This window comes from Engystomops pustulosus, chromosome 11 (genome assembly GCF_040894005.1).
Source record: "Engystomops pustulosus chromosome 11, aEngPut4.maternal, whole genome shotgun sequence".
Classification (NCBI taxonomy): Eukaryota; Metazoa; Chordata; class Amphibia; order Anura; family Leptodactylidae; genus Engystomops; species Engystomops pustulosus.
Genome location: NC_092421.1, coordinates 10,013,756 through 10,039,788, shown reverse-complemented (window position 1 = coordinate 10,039,788; position 26,033 = coordinate 10,013,756). Strand labels below are relative to the sequence as shown.

Below are 26,033 nucleotides of genomic sequence, written 5' to 3'. Positions count from 1 at the left end.
TATACCTCTAGTGTAATGCTACAATATACTATACATCTAGTATAATACTACAATATACTATACATCTAGTATAATACTACAATATACTATACCTCTAGTATAATACTACAATATACTATACATCTAGTGTAATACTACAATATACTATACCTCTAGTATTATACTACAATATACTATACCTCTAGTGTAATACTACAATATACTATACCTATAGTATAATACTACAATATACTATACCTCTAGTGTAATACTACAATATACTATACATCTAGTGTAATACTACAATATACTATACCTCTAGTGTAATACTACAATATACTATACATCTAGTGTAATACTACAATATACTATACCTCTAGTATAATACTACAATATACTATACCTCTAGTGTAATACTACAATATACTATACCTCTAGTGTAATACTACAATATACTATACCTCTAGTGTAATACTACAATATACTATACATCTAGTGTAATACTACAATATACTATACCTCTAGTATAATACTACAATATACTATACCTCTAGTGTAATACTACAATATACTATACCTCTAGTATAATACTACAATATACTATACCTCTAGTGTAATACTACAATATACTATACCTCTAGTATAATACTACAATATACTATACCTCTAGTGTAATACTACAATATACTATACCTCTAGTGTAATACTACAATATACTATACCTCTAGTGTAATACTACAATATACTATACATCTAGTGTAATACTACAATATACTATACCTCTAGTATAATACTACAATATACTATACCTCTAGTGTAATACTACAATATACTATACCTCTAGTATAATACTACAATATACTATACCTCTAGTGTAATACTACAATATACTATACCTCTAGTATAATACTACAATATACTATACCTCTAGTGTAATACTACAATATACTATACCTCTAGTATAATACTACAATATACTATACCTCTAGTGTAATACTACAATATACTATACCTCTAGTGTAATACTACAATATACTATACCTCTAGTGTAATACTACAATATACTATACATCTAGTGTAATACTACAATATACTATACCTCTAGTGTAATACTACAATATACTATACCTCTAGTGTAATACTACAATATACTATACCTCTAGTGTAATACTACAATATACTATACATCTAGTGTAATACTACAATATACTATACCTCTAGTATAATACTACAATATACTATACCTCTAGTGTAATACTACAATATACTATACCTCTAGTGTAATACTACAATATACTATACATCTAGTATAATACTTCAATATACTATACCTCTAGTATAATACTACAATATACTATACCTCTAGTGTAATACTACAATATACTATACCTCTAGTGTAATACTACAATATACTATACCTCTAGTGTAATACTACAATATACTATACCTCTAGTATAATACTACAATATACTATACCTCTACTATAATACTACAATATACTATACATCTAGTGTAATACTACAATATACTATACCTCTAGTGTAATACTACAATATACTATACCTCTAGTGTAATACTACAATATACTATACATCTAGTATAATACTACAATATACTATACATCTAGTATAATACTTCAATATACTATACCTCTAGTATAATACTACAATATACTATACCTCTAGTGTAATACTACAATATACTATACCTCTAGTGTAATACTACAATATACTATACCTCTAGTGTAATACTACAATATACTATACCTCTAGTATAATACTACAATATACTATACCTCTACTATAATACTACAATATACTATACATCTAGTGTAATACTACAATATACTATACCTCTAGTGTAATACAGAAATGAAGCCCTATAATAATAATGTATCACAGCTTAGTATCTATGTGTGGTAAGTGTGGTGAGTATGTAAGTAGCATACAAGTGAAGAGGTGACTATACCGTACACATGGAGGTGAGTAGCGCCATGATACTTACACAGTGTATGCTGGTAATGCTGACAGAGCTGGAGATGAAGTTCTGGCCCTCGTTCATACTAACCTGCAGATACATCACCCTGAAAAGAGGAGAAGCATGAGAGTGCACAGCGTCACAGTACTTACTGTACCCAGAGGAGTAGCTACCCGGGGGTCCATGGTGGAGCCCACCCTACCAGAAGTCATCCTGAGCCAGCAGCTACCCCTCCGCAGGACATGGGGATATATGTATATGCTAAGACCAACTACAATACATACTGTCCAACCTCTTCAATGACCGGAGCAGTGCACAGCAGGTAGGTGTCCTCTATCACTGATGGCTTCTCACCTGGAAGACACAAATAGGAAAACCTGCCCTCAGCAATCTGATAAATACCACCATATAGCATCACTTCCAGAGACACAGTGATATACAGCGTCACCCAGTATCCACATACACAGCGCTCCCACATACACGGCGCTCCCACATACACGGCGCTCCCACATACACAGCGCTCCCACATACACAGCACCCCCACATACACAGCACTCCCAGATACACAGCACTCCCACATACACGGCGCTCCCACATACACGGCGCTCCCACATACACGGCGCTCCCACATACACGGCGCTCCCACATACACGGTGCTCCCACATACACGGCGCCCCCACATACACGGCGCCCCCACATACACAGCGCTCCCACATACACAGCGCTCCCACATACACGGCGCTCTCACATACACAGCGCTCACACATACACAGCGCTCACACATACACAGCGCCCCCACATACACAGCGCTCCCACATACACAGCGCTCCCACATACACAGCACCCCCACATACACAGCGCTCCCACATACACGGCGCCCCCACATACACAGCGCTCCCACATACACAGCACTCCCACATACACAGCGCTCACACATACACAGCGCTCCCACATACACAGCACTCCCACATACACAGCGCCCCCACATACACAGCGCCCCCACATACACAGCACTCCCACATACACAGCGCTCACACATACACAGCGCTCCCACATACACAGCACTCTCACATACACGGCGCTCCCACATACACAGCACTCCCACATACACAGCGCTCACACATACACAGCGCTCCCACATACACAGCACTCTCACATACACAGCGCTCCCACATACACAGCGCCCCCACATACACAGCACTCCCACATACACAGCGCTCCCACATACACAGCGCTCACACATACACAGCGCTCACACATACACAGCGCCCCCACATACACAGCGCTCCCACATACACAGCGCTCTCACATACACAGCGCACCCACATACACAGCGCCCCCACATACACAGCGCCCCCACATACACAACGCTCCCACATACACAGCGCTCCCACATACACAGCGCTCCCACATACACAGCGCTCCCACATACACAGCGCTCCCACATACACAGCGCCCCCACATACACAGCGCTCTCACATACACAGCGCTCCCACATACACAGCGCTCCCACATACACAGCGCCCCCACATACACAGCGCTCCCACATACACAGCGCTCACACATACACAGCGCTCCCACATACACAGCACTCCCACATACACAGCGCTCCCACATACACAGCCCTCCCACATACACAGCACTCTCACATACACAGCGCTCCCACATACACAGCGCTCACACATACACAGCGCTCCCACATACACAGCGCTCCCACATACACAGCGCTCACACATACACAGCCCTCACACATACACAGCGCTCCCACATACACAGCGCTCCCACATACACAGCACTCTCACATACACAGCACTCCCACATACACAGCGCTCCCACATACACAGCGCTCCCACATACACAGCGCTCCCACATACACAGCGCTCTCACATACACAGCGCTCCCACATACACAGCCCTCCCACATACACAGCGCTCCCACATACACAGCGCTCTCACATACACAGCACTCCCACATACACAGCGCTCCCACATACACAGCCCTCCCACATACACAGCACTCTCACATACACAGCGCTCCCACATACACAGCACTCTCACATACACAGCGCTCACACATACACAGCGCTCACACATACACAGCGCTCCCACATACACAGCGCTCCCACATACACAGCGCTCCCACATACACAGTGCTCTCACATACACAGCGCTCTCACATACACAGCACTCTCACATACACAGCGCTCCCACATACACAGCACTCTCACATACACAGCGCTCCCACATACACAGCGCTCACACATACACAGCGCTCCCACATACACAGCGCTCTCACATACACAGCGCTCCCACATACACAGCGCTCCCACATACACAGCGCTCCCACATACACAGCGCCCCCACATACACAGCGCTCCCACATACACAGCGCTCCCACATACACAGCACTCCCACATACACAGCACATACACAGCGCTCCCACATACACAGCACTCCCACATACACAGCACATACACAGCGCTCACACATACACAGCGCTCCCACATACACAGCACTCCCACATACACAGCACATACACAGCGCTCCCACATACACAGCGCTCACACATACACAGCACTCACACATACACAGCGCTCCCACATACACAGCACTCCCACATACACAGCGCTCCCACATACACAGCGCTCTCACATACACAGCGCTCACACATACACAGCGCTCACACATACACAGCGCTCCCACATACACAGCGCTCCCACATACACAGCGCTCCCACATACACAGCGCTCCCACATACACAGCGCTCTCACATACACAGCACTCTCACATACACAGCGCTCCCACATACACAGCGCTCTCACATACACAGCGCTCCCACATACACAGCGCTCTCACATACACAGCGCTCTCACATACACGGCGCTCCCACATACACAGCGCTCCCACATACACAGCGCTCACACATACACAGCGCTCACACATACACAGCGCTCACACATACACAGCGCTCACACATACACAGCGCTCACACATACACAGCGCTCCCACATACACAGCGCTCACACATACACAGCGCTCCCACATACACAGCGCTCCCACATACACAGCACTCCCACATACACAGCGCTCCCACATACACAGCGCTCCCACATACACAGCACTCCCACATACACAGCGCCCTCACATACACAGCGCTCCCCCATACACAGCCCTCCCACATACACAGCGCTCTCACATACACAGCACTCACACATACACAGCGCTCACACATACACAGAGCTCTCACATACACAGCGCTCCCACATACACAGCGCCCCCACATACACAGCGCTCCCACATACACAGCGCTCCCACATACAGAGCGCTCCCACATACACAGCGCCCCCACATACACAGCACTCACACATACACAGCGCTCACACATACACGGCGCCCCCACATACACAGCGCCCCCACATACACAGCGCTCCCACATACACAGCGCTCCCACATACACAGCGCTCCCACATACACAGCGCTCTCACATACACGGCGCTCCCACATACACAGCGCTCCCACATACACAGCGCTCACACATACACAGCGCCCCCACATACACGGCGCTCCCACATACACAGCGCTCCCACATACACAGCGCCCCCACATACACAGCGCTCCCACATACACAGCGCTCCCACATACACAGCACTCCCACATACACAGCGCTCCCACATACACAGCGCTCTCACATACACAGCACTCCCACATACACAGCGCTCCCACATACACAGCGCTCTCACATACACAGCGCCCCCACATACACAGCGCTCCCACATACACAGCGCTCCCACATACACAGCGCTCCCACATACACAGCGCTCCCACATACACAGCGCTCCCACATACACAGCACCCCCACATACACAGCGCTCACACATACACAGCGCCCCCACATACACGGCGCTCCCACATACACAGCGCTCCCACATACACAGCGCCCCCACATACACAGCGCTCCCACATACACAGCGCTCCCACATACACAGCACTCCCACATACACAGCGCTCCCACATACACAGCGCTCTCACATACACAGCACTCCCACATACACAGCGCTCCCACATACACAGCGCTCTCACATACACAGCGCCCCCACATACACAGCGCTCCCACATACACAGCGCTCCCACATACACAGCGCTCCCACATACACAGCGCTCCCACATACACAGCGCTCCCACATACACAGCACTCCCACATACACAGCGCTCCCACATACACAGCGCTCTCACATACACAGCACTCCCACATACACAGCGCTCCCACATACACAGCGCTCTCACATACACAGTGCTCCCACATACACAGCGCTCCCACATACACAGCGCTCCCACATACACAGCGCTCCCACATACACAGCGCTCCCACATACACAGCGCTCCCACATACACAGCGCTCCCACATACACAGCGCTCCCACATACACAGCACTCCCACATACACAGCGCTCCCACATACACAGCGCTCTCACATACACAGCGCTCCCACATACACAGCGCTCCCACATACACAGCGCTCTCACATACACAGTGCTCTCACATACACAGCACTCTCACATACACAGCGCTCCCACATACACAGCGCTCCCACATACACAGCGCTCCCACATACACAGCGCTCTCACATACACAGCGCTCTCACATACACAGCGCCCCCACATACACAGCGCTCCCACATACACAGCGCTCCCACATACACAGCGCCCTCACATACACAGCACTCCCACATACACAGCACTCCCACATACACAGCGCCCTCACATACACAGCGCTCCCACATACACAGCGCTCCCACATACACAGCACTCCCATATACACAGCGCTCCCACATACACAGCACTCCCACATACACAGCACTCCCACATACACAGCACTCCCACATACACAGCGCCCTCACATACACAGCGCTCCCCCATACACAGCACCCCCACATACACAGCGCTCCCACATACACAGCACTCTCACATACACAGCGCTCCCACATACACAGCGCTCCCATATACACAGCGCTCCCACATACACAGCACTCCCAGATGCATTGGGGGCAATTTGGAGTTGGCTATTGGGTCCAGGCCAAGCACGTGTTGCACTCTTGAGAGTGCAGGGAAGTATTGGGTGGCTCGGAGAACAGCAGTGCACCAGGGCCTGCATCCTAATTTGCAGAACGTGGGCCATGTTTAACCCCTTTGGGGAGAAGCTCTGCGCAGCTCTCACTTGTAAAGTAGGTATCATTCAGTCTAAAGCTGCACTGGACTTGTCTGATGTCGCGGGCGCTGTGGAATCCATTCCCTCTGACCACCACCTGGAAGGACTCTGAAACGAGAACACAAAGAACAACATTTACAAGGTGCTCAGAGATAAAAGGGCCATTCACTGGACCCGCGGTGACCCATCATGAGGGCCAACATCCCATGACTGAGGCCTGAATCACAAAGGAAGTGGCTCCAGTAAGCAGGGGGGGCAGAAGGGGCACTGCCCCTAATCGTCTATGTCCTATGTAATAAGCCCAGAAGACTGGATCACACAGCATGAGGGGCAGTACCAGCCACAACCTGTGGAGCGGTGTGGTGCTGTTCCTGTGATGTTGGAGCGCCCCCTCCCCTGTGTGTAGTGTGAGCAGCAGATGATGTAGTCTCTATGTACACACCACATACTCGCTGCAGGAATCCGGCCTCACCACAACTTCCTCCGTATAATACAAAGTGCAGATCTGGCAGAACGGCAAAACAGAGCAGTCAGCAGAGGAGGCTGCTCATACCTCACCACCCAGGACCTGACCTCATGAGAGGGTCCTATCTACAGTGACCCCAGGATGCTAACAAGACAATCTATCCATCTCCAGACCCTAGGATACTAACATGACCACGAGAGGGTCCATCCTGTCTATCCCATCTCCAGGCCCGACCACCGGGACCCAAGGATACTAACAGGATCACCAGAGGGTCCATCCTGTCTATCTCATCTCCAGACCCTATCATTGGAACCCCTAGGATACTAACATGACCACGAAAGGGTCCATCCTGTCTATCTATCTATCTATCTATCCATCTCCAGGCCGAGCCAAAGGGACCCGAGCTTACTAACAGGACCACGAGAGGGTCCATCCTGTCTATCTCATCTCCAGGCCCGACCATTGGAACCCCTAGGATACTAACATGACCACGAAAAGGTCCATCCTGTCTATCTCATCTCCAGGCCCGACCATTGGAACCCTGAGGATACTAACAGGACCATGAGAGAGGGTCCATCCTGTCTATCTATCCATCTCCAGGCCGGGCCAAAGGGCCCCCGAGCTTACTAACAGGACCACGAGAGGGTCCATCCTGTCTTTCTATCTATCCATCTCCAGGCCTGGCCAAAGGGCCCCCGAGCTTACTAACAGGACCACGAGAGGGTCCATCCTGTCTATCTCATCTCCAGGCCCGACCATTGGAACCCAGAGGATAGTAACAGGACCAAGAGAGGGTCCATCCTGACTATCTATCTTATCTCCAGAACCAACCACAGAAACCTAAGTATACTTACAGGACCCAGAGAGGGTCCATCCTGACTATCTATCTATCTCCAGGCGGACCATAGGGACCTGAGTATACTAACAGGACTGTGAGAGGGTCCATCCTGACTATCTATCTATCTCCAGGCGGACCATAGGGACCTGAGTATACTTACAGGACCCAGAGAGGGTCCATCCTGACTATCTATCTATCTCCAGGCGGACCATAGGGACCTGAGTATACTAACAGGACTGTGAGAGGGTCCATCCTGACTATCTATCTATCTCCAGGCGGACCATAGGGACCTGAGTATACTAACAGGACTGTGAGAGGGTCCATCCTGACTATCTATCTATCTCCAGGCGGACCATAGGGACCTGAGTATACTAACAGGACTTTGAGAGGGTCCATCCTGACTATCTATCTATCTCCAGGCCGGACCATAGGGACCTGAGTATACTTACAGGACCCAGAGAGGGTCCATCCTGACTATCTATCTATCTCCAGGCGGACCATAGGGACCTGAGTATACTAACAGGACTGTGAGAGGGTCCATCCCGACTATCTATCTCATGTGGACTTTTGGTCATCCCCTGATGTTCTAGTTCTCGGAGCGGCTCCTCTCAGAGGCTAATGGTTGTGTGACTTCCCAGATGCTATTCCCCACACTTATCATCACTCTGACTGTGACAGGGACGTGACGAGGACTGGAAAAGGTCACAGTGTAAATCTAATCAGTAGTGAGTGCCCCCTCCCCCAATCTCTGCGGCAGGGTGGGAGATGGAGACGAGTGATGGAGACATGTCTCGCACGCCAGCAACAAGCTGCCACCCCACCGGAGCGGAAACACATTGCTGATGTGCGCCTCAATCTCAGCATTGTTCATAGCAACAGGACGCGTATTGTCTGTCCTGTACTGACAGATTTTGGCTGCGGCCCCTGCGATCCTCATCACGTGGTCACCATCTGAGGAACAGCTGGAAAGAGTCTTGGAATATTTTAGTATGAATACATGATTGTGCTGCCATTTACCCATCAGACACTGGGGTGTGGGTCCAGGGGACCAGTTGTGGGGGTCCTGATTCTACCATGGGGTGCCGAGAACTTAGGGATCATGATAAGTAAATAGTGGCCCAGTGTGATCTATATTGGGGGGCTATATTTCTGTAGATACGGAAACATGCACCAAGACCACAAAAATCTAAAATGTCAAAATCCAGTCCATGCCCTGTCCTCCGGGATCATAGGTCCTTGTGGTGATCTGTATGGTCTCACATATACAGACCTTCTGCCGCTGGGACAATGAGATCTATTGTGCTGAGGTCATCCCGATGACATCATGCTCATAGTATGCGGACATGAAAGGCCCCTCTATATAATGAGCCGTCCCATCCCAATATACTGTACTATGCATCGAAATCCCCAGAGGAGACCCACACCCTCTCAGTAATTGGGTCTCTTTCCAATGTACATCTGCTTATTACTCCTCCTGTCCCAAATCTCTATAAATCAGAGTTTGTGGACAACACGATCCACAGATATCTGCCAGGGACGTACAATTATATTTCTCAGGAAAGGGAGGTGTAAGCCAGGCTCAGCCGAAAGTCAGTTCTTCTACACAATAATATATCATCAGCTGAAAGGGAATATTGTGAGGATGTCTATAGAGGGATATTGTAAGTGCGCCCAAGGGGTAACGCTGTGAGCATGCCCATGGGGTAACGCTGTGAGCATGCCCAAGGGAGAACGCTGTGAGCATGCCCCTAGGGTAACACTGTGAGCATGCCCATAAGGTAACGCTGTGAGCATGCCCATAGGGTAACGCTGTCAGCATGCCCAAGGGAGAACGCTGTGAGCATGCCCCTAGGGTAACACTGTGAGCATGCCCATAAGGTAACGCTGTGAGCATGCCCATAGGGTAACGCTGTGAGCATGCCCATAGGGTAACGCTGTGAGCATGCCCATAGGGTAACGCTGTGAGCATGCCCATAGGGTAACGCTGTGAGCATTCCCATAGGGTAACGCTGTGAGCATGCCCATAGGGTAACGCTGTGAGCATGCCCATCGGGTAACGCTGTGAGCATGCCCATGGGGTAACGCTGTGAGCATGCCCATGGGGTAACGCTGTGAGCATGCCCATGGGGTAATGCTGTGAGCATGCCCATGGGGTAACGCTGTGAGCATGCCCATAGGGTAACGCTGTGAGCACGCCCATAGGGTAACGCTGTGAGCACGCCCATAGGGTAACGCTGTGAGCATGGCCATAGGGTAACGCTGTGAGCATGCCCATAGGGTAACGCTGTGAGCATGCCTATGAGGTAATGCTGTAAATATGTCTGTAAGAGGAATTCTCTGAGCATGCTCATGAGAGAATGTTGTGAGCATGCTCATACCCTATAGGCATGTTCACAGCGTTCTCCCTTGGTTATGCTCACAGCGTTACCCTAGAGGCATGCTCACAGCGTTCTCCTTTGGGCACACTCACAATATCCCTCTATAGATATCCTCACAATATTCCCTTTCAGATGATTATATATTATTGTGATGAGCCTGCCTTACTTTGGCCATTCCTGAGAAATATAATTGAACATCCCTGGCAGATATCTGGGGATCTCATGTCCACAAACTCTTGATTTATGGACATTTGGGACAGGAGGGGCTATAAGCAGATGTACTTTTTGAATAAGACCCAATTACTGAGAAATTTTAGGTCTCCTCTGGGGAATTCAAATGCATAGTACGGTATGTTGGGATGAGACGGCTCTTAATATACCCTATATGCCTAAAGGGTAATGATCTGAGCATGCTCAAGGGAGAATGCTTTGAGCATGTCTGTAGGGTAATGCTGTGATCGTGCCCATGAGCATACCTTTATAATAATATTGGGAGTATGCCCATGGGAGAATATTGTGAGCATGCTCATGGGAGAATGTTGTGAGCATGCTCATGGGAGAATGTTGTGAGCATGCCCATGGGAGAATGTTGTGAGCATGCTCATGGGAGAATGTTGTGAGCATGCCCATGGGAGAATGTTGTGTGCATGCCCATGGGAGAATATTGTGAGCATGCCCATGGGAGAATGTTGTGAGCATGCCCATGGGAGAATGTTGTGAGCATGCCCATGGGAGAATATTGTGAGCATGCCCATGGGAGAATGTTGTGAGCATGCCCATGGGAGAATGTTGTGAGCATGCCCATGGGAGAATGTTGTGAGCATGCCCATGGGAGAATGTTGTGAGCATGCTCATGGGAGAATGTTGTGAGCATGCTCATGGGAGAATGTTGTGAGCATGCTCATGGGAGAATGTTGTGAGCATGCCCATGGGAGAATGTTGTGAGCATGCTCATGGGAGAATGTTGTGAGCATGCTCATGGGAGAATGTTGTGAGCATGCTCATGGGAGAATGTTGTGAGCATGCTCATGGGAGAATGTTGTGAGCATGCCCATGGGAGAATGTTGTGAGCATGCCCATGGGAGAATGTTGTGAGCATGCCCATGGGAGAATGTTGTGAGCATGCCCATGGGAGAATGTTGTGAGCATGCCCATGGGAGAATGTTGTGAGCATGCTCATGGGAGAATGTTGTGAGCATGCCCATGGGAGAATGTTGTGAGCATGCCCATGGGAGAATGTTGTGAGCATGCTCATGGGAGAATGTTGTGAGCATGCCCATGGGAGAATGTTGTGAGCATGCCCATGGGAGAATGTTGTGAGCATGCTCATGGGAGAATGTTGTCAGCATACCTATATGGAAATATTGGGTGAAAAAACATTGGAGGACGCTATGAGCATGCCTATGAGAGAAAGTTGTGGTTATCCCTGTATTGCGAGCACAGCTAGGCCATTAGGCTTCATGCAGAGTTCAGTTTAGCTAAGCAGCAGATGTGGTTCTGGCCATAAACCAATACTAAACTAATACTGTATTACATGAAACCAGCCCCAGGACTGAGATGGATGTAGTCTACAATACACAAGTGGTGATTTTGATGCACATCTGTCACCCGTGCTGGGGATGGTATGAGACCCTTCCATCACATTGGTCATGGAGCCCCCTCTAGTAGAATATAGCTCGTATCCTCATCACCCTGTGAAGATGCAGAATATTTCTATTTTTCTGCAGACCCTCGAGGCTTTTCATTCCTGTGGTGACTATGTACTCACCCCCAGCGCAGACACTGGACGGCTCCGCAGCCAGAATTTCAATGCAGAATTTTTTCAGAATCTGAAAGATGAAGCAGTTCTCTGTTTAGCATCTCCTGGCAGCGGCGGATTCTGCTTATACAAGGCCACAAGTCAGTCCTGTCCTCCTCGCCAGAGCTGAAATAGCGGAGCATATACTGTACAGGGAATACAAGAGCACCAGATGGGTTGTGGCACTATGGCTCCTCCCCGTTGTCTAGAAATCTATTCTACCTCTTAAGGAGATTGTCCAAAGACTGATCCAATTTTCCATTTCACTGCAGCTGCCATAAAGCACATGCACCCCTGGGGGCTACACAGGAGGGAAGGAGGGGTCTCCAATATGGCCACCTCCGTAGCTGCAGGTATACTGTACACTCACCGAGTCAATGACTCCATGTAGGGCCTGGAACCCTCCAGTCACTGGGAATACATTTTCCAGACTGTCCGCAATGGTGGAGAGCTGTGGGAGAGATGGAAAGTTCTTAAATATTACAGATTGCATCAACTGACCATACAATGTGACACCAGACCCAAAATTTTGAGTCACCCCGCCCCCATTCAGTGGTGTCTCCCATCAATACTCTCGGTCCTCTAAAGACTAATAAATACACTGTATGACGGCATTATCCGGGGAGTGCACTGTATTAGCTGAATCAGACTCGATGGTGATAATATGTGAACAGTATGTAGCGGTATTATATGGACACAAACTGATATTATGTAGGCTTTATATGGCAGAAATATGCCATTGTGTTGTGTAGTCATCATGGCAGACTGTATGGGAGTATTATATGGATGTCATGAATGGGGTTCATTGGGCACAGAATGACAGCCTTATGTCAGTGTTATATGAGTACGGTATGGTAGTGGTGTCTGGAGCAATTCTCTGTAAGCGGCCCAAGTGAATATATGGACAGTGTATAGCGGTCAGCACCCAGTATTTCCATACTAATGACTATGGACGGTATTCCATCACATGTATAATAATATCCAGCCCTCGGTGCACATATCCGGCTGCTTCCATCCTGTCTGTGTCCATGTGGATCTGCCTCACTGCCCACGGCTGCCTCTGTCCTGCTGCTTCATATCATGGATTCAGACTCCGGGATTGAATGTAACACGGAATGAAAGGCTCCCGACAAGATGGGAACAAATGAGCAGCAAGGGGCCTCCCGCAGCGCCAACCAAAGGGAGCAAAAATGTGCAACAAAATAGTAGAGGGAAGGATGGGCAGAGAGGAGCAGAGGACACCTGTCAGCTCTGTGACATGTCACATAGGACAGGGACAAGGTCACCAGCATGATCTGTCATACAGATAGACATTGTATGCTGACGTTATATACCATGGTACAATGTCTGAGTAATGTACTCATTTACTATTCAAGAAATACTAACATACAGTGCCCAGGGCTATGTCTATTACCTGCACAACACTGCCAAGAATAATACAGGCGGTCCCCTACTGAAGGACACCCGACTTACAGACGACCCATAGTTACAGACAGACCCCTCTGCCCCCTGGTGAAGCTATCTGGAGGCTTTACTTTAGTCCCAGACTGCAATGATCAGCTGTAAGGTGTCTGTAATGAAGCTTTATTGATAATCTTTGGTCCCATTTTAGCTAAAATTTTGATACCCCAATTGTCACTGGGAACTACAATTATAAAATATACAGTTTCGACTTACATACAAATTCAACTTAAGAACAAACCGACGGACCCTATCTTGTATGTAACTCGGGGACTGCCTGTATTCCCATGCGCTGCATAAATACCATATACAGGCAGTCCCCGGGTTACATACAAGATAGGGTCTGTAGGTTCTTAAGTTGAATTTGTATGTAAGTCGGAACTGTATATTTTATCATTGTAATCCCATACAGAACTTTTTTGGTCTCTGTGACAATTGGAATTTAAAAATGTTGGATTGTCATAAGAATCAGGAGTAACACTAAAGCTTCATTACAGACGCCTGTGATAACTGTTACAGCTGATCATTGTAGTCTAGTCTAAAGTACAGAAAATTACCAAAATCCAGAGGTCTGTTTGTAACTAGGAGTCGTATGTAAGTCGAGTGTACTTAAGTAGGGGATCGCCTGTAATTGAATGTAGTTTATAATACTCCTTTGTATTACTAATAGTCCTATAGATCATACATTGTGTGAATAACATTGTTATACATTATAGGAAATATTCATTCATCCAGGGATTTGTTCTGATGATGTATTGGGGTTGCGAAGGATTTTTTCCCTACTATGAAGTACCTGGCATCAGCCTTAAAAGGTTTCTTGTCTTGCTCTGGCTCATATAGGACGGATTGGATCACGATTTTATTCAATCCAATTTATTATGATACCAAGTGACAAATAACAAAAAACTAAATAAAAATATTATACAGCATAAAAATAATGCACTATACGCAGAAATAATGTACAGGCGGTCCCCTACTTAAGGACACCCGACTTACAGACGACCCCTAGTTACAGACAGACCCCTCTGACCTCTGGTGACCTCTCTGGATGTTACTATAGTCCCAGGCTGCAATGATCAGCTGTAAGGTGTCTGTAATGAAGCTTTATTGATTATCCTTGGTCCCATTACAGCAAAAAATTTTGAAACTCTGGGGCAGAAAAAATTTTTTTGTCTGGAGCAACAATTATAAAATATACGGTTCCGACTTACATACAAATTCAACTTAAGTACAAACGGAGGAACCTATCTTGTACGTAACCCGGGGACTGCCTGTATTCATATAGTTTACAAATAATAATGTAGCAACTGATAAAAATCATACCAATTTTTCCATGATATTCATATAAAACGCTTCCATAGAGTGCACAAACATTATCATAATATACAATTTGTCACGAATGATCCCATATTGTGGTTGGGTAAAATTGTAGAAGTTTGATTGGTTTGCATCATTTTTGGTGTAAATCATCAAAATTGCAGCAAAAAGGGCACAAAACTTTTCCAGTAACTATTCCATGAAGAAAAAAGGCGCAAATTCCAATTTTTTGATCAGAGGACTTTCACAAGTTAAAAATAAAACCAAACATGAGACTGAACACATTTTACCCAAAACCCATATGATAAATAATCACCCCCCCCCCCCAGGAGAAACAATAAAAAATATATGACAAAGGACCCAGCGCATAACTACAGTGGAAGCAGCCATAGCAATTGCTATGGGGCCCACAGTGTCAGGGGGCCCCGTCATCCAACCTAACACTAAAGAATAGAGGATGTGCACCATTATATACATAATTTTCTGCATATTGTACATTATAACATGTATATAGCATATATGTGATGTATATATGCTGTACGTCTGTATATGGCACTATATGTGATGTGTATATGCTCTATATGTTGTAAGTGTATAAATGTGTGTATGAGTGAAGAACTGTATGTTTATGTACATAAATATATGTATATACAGTATATGAGTGTAATATGTACATTTTAAAGTGGGAAGGGGGGCCCCATTCTGAAGTCTGTTATGGGGCCCTGTCTTTCCTGAAAAGGACCTCCATATATTGTCCAAATAATACCACTATGCAAATCAGACAAATACTCCAATGCAGTGTACAAATAATTCTGCTATACAATCCCTAAATAATACTATCATTCAGTATACAAAAATGACAATTCATAATATACAAAATCTACATACATGCAAATTATATTACTCATAGAGTAACATGACTGCTACAATACAGGCGGTCCCCGGGTTACATACATGTTGGGTTCCATAGGTTTGTTCTTAAGTTGAATTTGTATGCAAGTCTATAGTATAGTATATTTTATAATTGTAGCTCCAGACATAAAAAATTTTTTGCCCCAGTGACAATTGGAGTTTCAAAAATTTTTGCTGTAATGGGACCAAGGATAATCAATAAAGCTTCATTACAGACATCTTACAGCTGATTGCAGCCTGGGACTATAGTAACATCCAGAGAGGTCACCAGAGGTCACAGGGGGCAAATGGGTTCGTCTGTAACTAGGGGTCGTCTGTAAGTCGGGTGTCCTTAAGTAGGGGACTGCCTGTATTCACTATAGGGAAACCACAATTGTTCCACGAGGTAAAGCAGGGGAAATATTGAGGAGTTGAATGCAGGAGGGGGGCACCCGGTGTATTAGTGGTACTTACCTGTGTTTCATTAAAGTCTTTTACTCCCACGCAGTACACCATAGCACCCAGATTGCGAGCTCTGTCCGCCTATAAAATAAATCATCCACAGCCGTCATCTCAGCTGTAACATTCCCATAAAATGTGGGAAAAGCACGGAAAAATGCAGTGTATTTCAGGAAGTTCACCGATTACCCAAAGAGTCTCAAGTGTTTCAAGTGGTGTCCAATGGAAAAACATGCAACTGCCCCTTCCTGTAAAACACCGTGGCATGCGGGACCAGCAGAAACAGGGCGCGGCCCTTGTGGTGGCCACTGGGAATTACAGTAAAATGAAAGGCTGGATAGTGCAAACTGCCTGCCACTCCTTCATCAGTGGTCAGAGAGCGACAAAAGAGAGGGTGAACGTGTCCGACAGGATGAGGAGTCAGAGAGTCGGAGGGTGGCGCTCTACCTACCTCTTTTTCGGCATAGTGGAACTGGTTCTGCTGCAGTTCCCCGTCAGTGAGCGCTATGATGACACTGGCCGCCCTGTTACCTGGGGGATAGGGTAAACCTCGGTTATGACATTTCCTTTGTATCCCCCGGCACAATGTAACCTCTATATACTCTGCTTGCATGGACCTCACCTGGTCTTTCCCTAATTCCCCCATGTTACAGGATAGAAAGAGATAAGGAATGATTAGTAATAATGACTTACTTCCGCTGTTCTCTAAATTGATCTGTTCATTCGCCTGTAAGAAATAGTAAGGGTCGGTCAGGATCTCAGGCCGGATGAGTGGACATGTGGAGACGTTACTCTCCGCAAGTCCTGCTATATCATTATGAAGCCTTCTAGACCTGCACCTCCATACATAAGCTCATGGATATGATGGCATCACTAGTGTTGGGTATAATGGGGACACCTACAACAGACAACCCCATAGCTGACGCCCCGGAAACACTGCTGCCTTTAGTATAAGGGCAGCACATGGATAGGCCAAGACTGATCACTTTGACTCATCCATGGTGGTCCCAATCTAGAGGTCTACCTCCAACCCCCTCTGTGATGATCATATGTACAAATGGGACAACAATCACCTGATCACCCTGGAAAGATGAGCCCAGGTCTAAGTTTCCCTGTGAAACATATTCAGTCCTGGTCCTCTTACATATGGTTTGAAGATGAGATCCCAGGCTGAGGACTCCTAGATGGACTCCTACAAATCCTAGATGGAGATTACTATTGGGCTCCAATGACCATTTGGTGCAACTAAGGGTTCTGGGGTCCTCATAGTTGCCAAGTAATGAGTTTTAGGCATCAGTTAATGAGTTTTAGGCATCTGTCAATGAGCTTTACTTACTCCATCAGCTTCACTAACCCTTAAGGGATGTCCATGAGATTATCTTTCATATACAAAGTTTCAGGATCTTCATGGAACGTTTAACAAAAACATTATTTACCATTTTAAATCCTTCATGCATAAATGTGTCTCCTCCAGGGACCTCTGTTCGGAGCTTCTTGAGCCCTTGGCGTATGATATCCCTGTAGGGAACATGCACACAACCATAATGAAAGATCACTCTACTCTAAGGCGTTGGAGATGTTCACGGTGCACGACAATTCAAGACATGGAGCAAGACATGGAGCAAGACATTGTGCAGGACATGGAGCAAGACATTGTGCAAGACATGGAGCAAGGCATGGAGCAAGACATGGAGCAAGACATGGAGCGAGGCATATTGGGGCAGATTTACTTACCCGGTCCGTTCGCGATCCAGCGACGCGTTCTCTGCACTGGATTCGGGTCCAGCCGGGATTCATTAAGGTAGTTCCTCCGCCATCCACCAGGTGGCGCTGCTGCGCTGAAAAGCATCGGAACGCACTGGAGTTCACCGGCTCGGGCTGAGTGAAGGTAAGTGCAAGCTCCGCGACAGATTTTTTTTTAAAATGCGGCGGTTTTTCCGAATCCGTCTGGTTTTTTGTTCGGCCACGCCCCGATTTCCGTCGCGTGCATGCCAGCGCCGATGCGCCACAATCCGGTCGCGTGCACCAAAATCCCAGGGCAATTCAGGGGAAATCGGCACAAATGGGAAATATTCGGCTAACACGTCGGGAAAACGCGAATGGGGCTCTTAGTAAATGACCCCCATTGTGTGTCCTCATCCTATCACCATATTTCTTGGGAAAGCCCTGACCAGCTGGATAAAAGACATCCCAGGCACATGGATTCCCAGAGGAAGAGGATCTGACATGACCTGCAATTTAAAGGTTAATGGCTTTGCCCTTCCCTTTTCTGTCTTATGGTGGTTATGGTCTGCTATGACACTTTTCTAGGTCTCCTCACAAGGATCAAGCTTACAGGTCATGGTGAGACCTCCACTCCTCTATAGTTGTATCTTAACCTATACGGGACCTCAAAAGTAATATAAAAAGTCTAAAAATGTGGACAAGGAATGGGTCTCTATTAGAGGAAAAATATCAATCACAGCTATTGCAGTAGTAGGACTCTACCTGTTTTCAGTCAGCTTCATGACGGTTGTGGCCCGGGAGGAGAAGACGATGAAGGACATCCTGAGCATAGGACTACATCAAGATACAAACAGTCATAACATCAGCAAAATCCAATAAACACAGCACCAAAACTACACAAAAAATGCAGTCAGTGGGTTGAGACATCATCTGAGGATCATTGCCATATTTATTTCTAATGTTTAAGAAAATTCCCTGAGGTCGGCCTTACAGTTGGCCAAATATGATCTTCTGTATGGTCTCTATGGTAGAGCAGTGTGTGCTCACTACTACCAATGGATGATTATCTCCGACCTCTATCAGCACTTAGCATGCCTAGAGAGACTTCATGGTGTTCCCAACTACTGCCATATCTCTCAAACTTCCCAGATTTCGATCTGTGTCCTGGCCGGTATCAACTCTATTGAAGTCCAGGGGAGGGCTGAATATAGTGATAACGCAGAGGTCTAGGGGCATAGTATGAGAGGGCCACCATATCAGGGGGAGCTGAGGGGCACATTGTGAGGGGACACTGGGGGCCACAATACGAGTGGGTACTGGTAGACACGTTGTGAGGGGGAGCTGGGGGCCACAATGTGGGGGCCTAGGGGCACAGTATGAAAGGGCCACCATAGCTGAGGGTCACATTGTGAGGGGATTCTGAGAACCAAAATAAGAGAGGGAGCTAGGGACCACAATTTGGAGAGCCAAGGGCACAAAATGCAAGGGCCTCCATATCAGGGGGAGCTGAGGGCCATATTTCGAGGGGACACCGGTGGCTACAATATGAGTGGGTACTGGAAAACACAATGTGGGGTGGAGCTGGGGGCCACAATGTGGGGGGCCTAGGGACACAATATGAGAGGGCCACCATATCAGGGGGAGCTGAGGGTCACATTGTGAGGAGTTGCTGGGGGCCACAATATGATGGGTGCTGGTGGACACAATGCAAGGGGGAGCTGCTGGCTACAATGTGGTGGGAACCTGGGGGCACAATATGAGCGGAACATTTAGTTATTTAGTTTTAATAAGTCAAAATGATAATGAAGAAATGTCAGTAGATGGTTCTGGTTTCTGGGAAGTGTAAGAAGTCCGATGCTTTTAGAGTCTGTGTTCCTACTGTGGGAGGACGGGGGAAGCAGCGGTAACTGTGAGGTCATCTGAGAGCTTCCCACAACCATGATCCTACAGCTGGAGGAGCTCTGCCGTTCTCACACATTAATGGATCCCATGTGGACTTGTTATGCTGGATGGAAAACCTTCCACCTTTCTCACATGGGAGTAACTATCCTAATAATATACTGAAGCTTCGTCCTCTCCTCCTGGTCATATAAAAAGGTCCATGGACACAATGGGAGGTTCCCACAGTCGTAGCCGGAGAAAGTTAAGGATCGGCCATCTTGAATCTTACAGACCAGGTGGTTATTACGTTGCCTTCATAGGTACCTGGCAGAGGCTTGTCAGAACCTGTTCACACTTACCCTCTCCCAAGGTGTAAGTCAGGAGTAATAGCAAACACAGCAAGGTAAGTGGAACCCTGAGGTTATAGAATCTAAACATGAATAATAAAAAGCGTACAAATGTATCAAGGACAGAACAGATGATAAGGGACAGATCTGAGGGACTGGGCAGTTGGGCCTCTAGCTTGGACATCAGCTTGAAAACTGAATCTGCTCATAGATGACCACATACCTCAACAAAACCGATCTTCTCCAATAAAAACCTGGAAACACATGTGGACTACAAACAGAGACGGGGCCCGTATCACGTGTTCAATAAGATGATCCTAGCCCTGCACAGTGGATCATGAAGTATTCCTCATATAGGACTTACCTTGTGAATTTTTCAGTAAGACTCTCGACAAAGTAGTAAATTTCATGCCAGTGGTTCTTCACACTTCCGGACCTAGAGAGAGGTCATAATTGTGTCCATTACTGGTGGTTACACTTGGCATGGCCTTCCATGTAGCTACATAAACATCAGAAGACACCAGGGCCTTGTGGACATGTATCTATATAGAGGTCACGATGTTGAAAGGAGATGTCTATGTCACCTATCAGCTCCGGCAATCTAATATATAAAGAGTGTGTGTATGTGTGTGTGTATATATGTGTGTATATGTGTGTATGTATGTGTGTTTATATATGTATGTGTGTGTATGTATGTGTATGTGTGTGTATATATGTGTGTATGTATGTGTGTATATATGTGTGTATGTGTGTGTATATATGTGTGTATGTGTGTGTATATATGTGTGTATGTATGTGTGTGTATATATGTGTGTATATATGTGTATGTGTGTATATATATGTGTGTATATATATGTGTGTGTGTATATGTGTATATATGTGTGTATGTATGTGTGTATGTGTGTGTATATATGTGTGTATGTATGTGTGTGAATGAATGTATGTGTGTATGTATGTATGTGTGTGTATATATGTGTGTATGTATGTGTGTATGAATGTATGTGTGTATGTATGTGTGTATGTATGTTTGTGTGTGTATATATGTGTGTATGTATGAATGTATGTGTGCGTATGTATGTGTGTATGTGTGTGTATATATGTGTGTGTGTATGTCCGCTAAAACAGTGCTCCCCAACCACCGATCCGCGGCCCAAGACTGCGGCCGACCTCTAACAAAAAAACATCTCGCCTACCGTATTCCCCTGCAGTCTTCTCTTCCTTAATTTCCACGCTAATGCACTGCTCTATTGACATCGAGCGTCACAATGTCATCACTTGTCTACCGACAACAGAACCATGCATTAATGCGGATAAGAGGTGAAGGAAGAGAAGACTACTGCAGGGGAATGAAGAAGGTGAGTATTTTTTTTTTAGTTCATATGGAAAAGGGGACATGGGAGGAAGGCATGATGCAGGAAACGGGACTTTCGAGGGGAGCATGCTACAGGAAAGGGGACAATATAAGTGGGGGTGCTTCTTCAGGAAGGGAGTTATGGTGGTCTATGCAAATATACATTTTTGGCTATGAAACTATGACACCAGACCGCATCCCCCCACCCACCAGTCTCTGGAGAATATGTATGTTTACAGCCGGTTCTTGGGCAAAAAAAATGTTGGGGACCATTGCTCTAAGGAAATCTGCATTAACAATTGCTTTAACAATCACCAAATTTTGCACAGCCACTCTCTGTGACTCAGGGAATGTTATAGTCTCGGTTTTGATCTGAAATTTTCATCCCGCACTTTCCAAAATCCAGTTATTACCCACCATATACAGGTCTGCTGCTGCTGTGGCAGCTGGAAGCTGAGCCATGATTTCCATGGGACTGCCAGAGACAGACAGTCACTGAAAGAGATTGCCAGAGACAGACAGTCACTGAAAGAGACTGCCAGAGACAGACAGTCACTGAAAGAGACTGCCAGAGACAGACAGTCACTGAAAGAGACTGCCAGAGACAGACAGCCACTGAAAGAGACTGCCAGAGACAGACATCACTGAAAGAGACTGCCAGAGACAGCCACTGAAAGAGACTGCCAGAGACAGACAGTCACTGAAAGAGATTGCCAGAGACAGACAGTCACTGAAAGAGACTGCCAGAGACAGACAGTCACTGAAAGAGACTGCCAGAGACAGACAGTCAAAGACAGAGACGGTCAAAAAAGTTTATAAAAAAGGGACGGTCAGTGTCAGAGAGTCTATAGATACATGTAAAATATTTAAAAAATTTTGTTAGCCCATTCTATTTTATTATAAATAAGAGCAGTTATTTACTATCCCGGGCAACGCTGGGAGCTACAGCTAGTATAATATAAGGTGATGGTGCTGGACGTTGTATCAGCTTCATGTCAGGGTTTGACAGTTCAATAAAAATAGTAGGATCCAACCATACAAATAGGGTGATTATTAGGCTGTCTACACCTAAGTGCTCATCTATACTTTCCATATCAATTAGGGACATATTAATCCTGGCAGAAAGGCAGGCCCTGGTGAGCCGGGCAGAACCTGGTACATGTTGTTGTCTATAGGGATCTAGACGAAATGTGGAAGTGAAAAGGTTTCCCAGTGGACGGGGACGTTTCCCCCCTTTAGGAGCGTTATCACAGAATCGGTGAAATATTGCCAAGACATACGGCCAAGGTCTCATCCGTGTCCTCATGGAAGAACTAGAAGCCAAGAAGACCAGGAGAGGAGATAAATGAACGTAGTCAGGGTGTTTGTACAGGGGGTCAGAGGTCATCTGAATCCTCGTCTTCTTCCCCCTGCTTTACACTGCAGCCTTGTCAGTATAATCCACGGCAGACACAGCTCTGTACTAGTCGCCGGATGTCCACAGCCATCGCACTCACAGACACTGAGCCTCAACAAACAACAATCCTCTGGTCACCATTCAGACAAAAAAATTTGCAGAGATGAACTTTTTTTGGCAACGTTAACAAATCTTTGAGGTTTTTCTAACCAGGGAATTATGTGCAAAACTGCTTATCAGATGAATGTGGGCGGCGGAGAGACGAGCAAACAACTGGAAAGCGGATCAGTCAGCACTGCGAGCGCAACGCGCTGGACAACATCTGTGCAGGACGCCTCCGAGCTATTCCGGTGCCATCAAAGTCCTAAAAGTCCCCCCCAGTGAAGCCATCGCACACATTTAGAGGGGTACCTGGCACATACAGTTATGGCGCGGGGCACAGAAGCTTTAATACATGAAGTGTGTAGAGGCCGCCTGGATGCTGCTGGGTTTACAGGTAGATTATATCACAGGTATTAGAGATGTGCCCAGTGAGGACTGAGGCCGACCCTCTGGTGCAGTGATTGAAACGCGTTGCTCTGCTGTTGTCGCGCGTTGTTGAAGATGAGACCGATTCCATGTATCGTTTTATAATGACTTTAATTAAACTATGAGAAAGTTTGGTGCTGGATCAATTCTAAAAAAAACTTATATGGACCCTCAGATTGTAGTGGATCTCATAACGGAAGCTCAAGAATGGTGATAGATGATACTTTCATTTATTAACTCCGGTAATACCACCATTCAGTGCTTCAATAATAGTAACAGTCAGTGCTCCAGTAATAATAACAGTGATCCAATATTAATATAATGCTAGCGTTCAGTGCTCCAAAAATACTACTATTCAGTGCCCCAGTAATACAACCAATCAGTGATCCAGTAATCATTCCATGCTCCTGTAATACTGTCAATCAGTACTCTAATCACACTACCGTTCAGTGATCCAGTAATACTACCATCCAGCGGTCCAGTAACACTACCTTTCAGTGCTTCAGTGATTCTACCTTTCAGTGATCCAGTAATACTACCATTAAGCACTACAGTAATACTATAAAACAGTGCCCTGATAATACTATGATACTTTGCTCCAGTAATACTACCATTCAGCACTCAAATCATACAACCTTTCAGTGCTCCAGCTCTACAACTGTTCAGCGCTCCATTCAAACTACTATTCAGTACTTCATTAACACTACTGTTCAGTGCTCCAGTAATACTACCATTCACTGTTCCAGTAATACTACCATTCAGTGCTATAGTAATACTACCATTCAGTGCTCCAGTAATACTACCATTCAGTGCTCCAGTAATCATTCAGGGCTTCATTCATACTAATGTTCAGTGTTCCAGTAATACTACGGTTCAGCACTTCAGTAATACAACTGTTCAGTGATACAGTAATATTACCAATCAGTGCTCCATTCATGCTACCTGTCAGTGCTCCAGTAATTCTACTACTCAGCGCTCCAGTAATACTATCATACAATGCTAGAGTAATACTACCATTCAGTGCTACAGTTATACTACCGTTCAGTGCTCCAGTGATACTATGAAACAGTGCCCTGGTTACACTGTCATACAGTGCTCCATTCATAGAACCTTTCAGTGCTCCAGTAATACTACCATTCCGTGCTCCATTAATAATACCTTTCAAGACTCCAATAATACTACCTTTCAGTGCTTCAGTAATACTACAGTTCAGTCTTCCAGTAATACTACCATTCAGTGCTCCAGTTATACTACCTTTCAGTGCTCCATTATTACTACCTTTCAAGACTCCAATAATACTAGCGTTCAGCGCTCTATCAATACCCAGAAATACTACTACTCCACATGGCAGTAATACTACCATTCAGTGCTCTACTAATAGTAATGTTAAGTGCTCCAGTAATTATACGATTCAGTGCTCCAGTAATATCACCTTTCAGTGCTCCAATTATATCACCGTTCAGTGCTCCAGTATTAATACTATTCAGTGCTCCATTCATTCCACAATTCAGCGCTCCAGTAATACTACCATTCAGTGCTCAAGTAATACTAACATACATGGCTCCAGTATTACCTTTTAGTGCTCCAGTAATAGTACCATTCAGCTCTCTATTCATGCTTCCTGTCAGGGCTTCAGTAATACTACTTTTCAGCATTCCAGTAATACTCCCACACTCCTAAACATACTGGTAGGTTGATTAGATTTTGACCTCCACTGGGGACAGGGGCAAACTCTGTGCAGCGCTGTGTAATCTGTGTGCGCTATATAAATAAAGAAATATTATTATTATTAATACTACCATTCTGTGCTCTAGTAATAGTACGGCTCATGCTCCAGTAATACTAACATTCTGTGCTCCATTTAAGCCAGCATTCAGCGCTCTAGTAATACTTCAATTCAGTGCTCCAGAAATACTATCATACGTTGCTTCAGTATTACTACCATTCAGTGCTCTAGTAATACTAACTTTCAATGCTCCAGTAATACAACCATTCAGTGCTCCAGGAAAGGTACTGTTCAGTGCTCCACTAATATAAC

At 46.1% G+C, this 26,033-nt stretch overlaps 1 protein-coding gene across 1 annotated transcript in view; it reads right to left on the bottom strand.

Moving 5' to 3' along the window:
- Positions 1-26,033, bottom strand: part of ANTXRL (ANTXR like) — a 47,817-nt gene that overhangs the window by 11,389 nt on the left and 10,395 nt on the right. The window contains exons 2-12 of the mRNA XM_072130305.1: positions 21,085-21,156; positions 19,255-19,326; positions 18,204-18,285; positions 17,461-17,494; positions 17,219-17,298; positions 16,783-16,851; positions 13,010-13,090; positions 12,610-12,670; positions 7,169-7,267; positions 2,241-2,310; positions 1,984-2,062 (exon numbers count right to left, since the gene is read on the bottom strand). Of these exons, the coding sequence (XP_071986406.1) occupies positions 1,984-2,062; positions 2,241-2,310; positions 7,169-7,267; positions 12,610-12,670; positions 13,010-13,090; positions 16,783-16,851; positions 17,219-17,298; positions 17,461-17,494; positions 18,204-18,285; positions 19,255-19,326; positions 21,085-21,156 (799 nt within the window). The remainder of the gene's footprint in view (positions 1-1,983; positions 2,063-2,240; positions 2,311-7,168; positions 7,268-12,609; positions 12,671-13,009; positions 13,091-16,782; positions 16,852-17,218; positions 17,299-17,460; positions 17,495-18,203; positions 18,286-19,254; positions 19,327-21,084; positions 21,157-26,033) is intronic.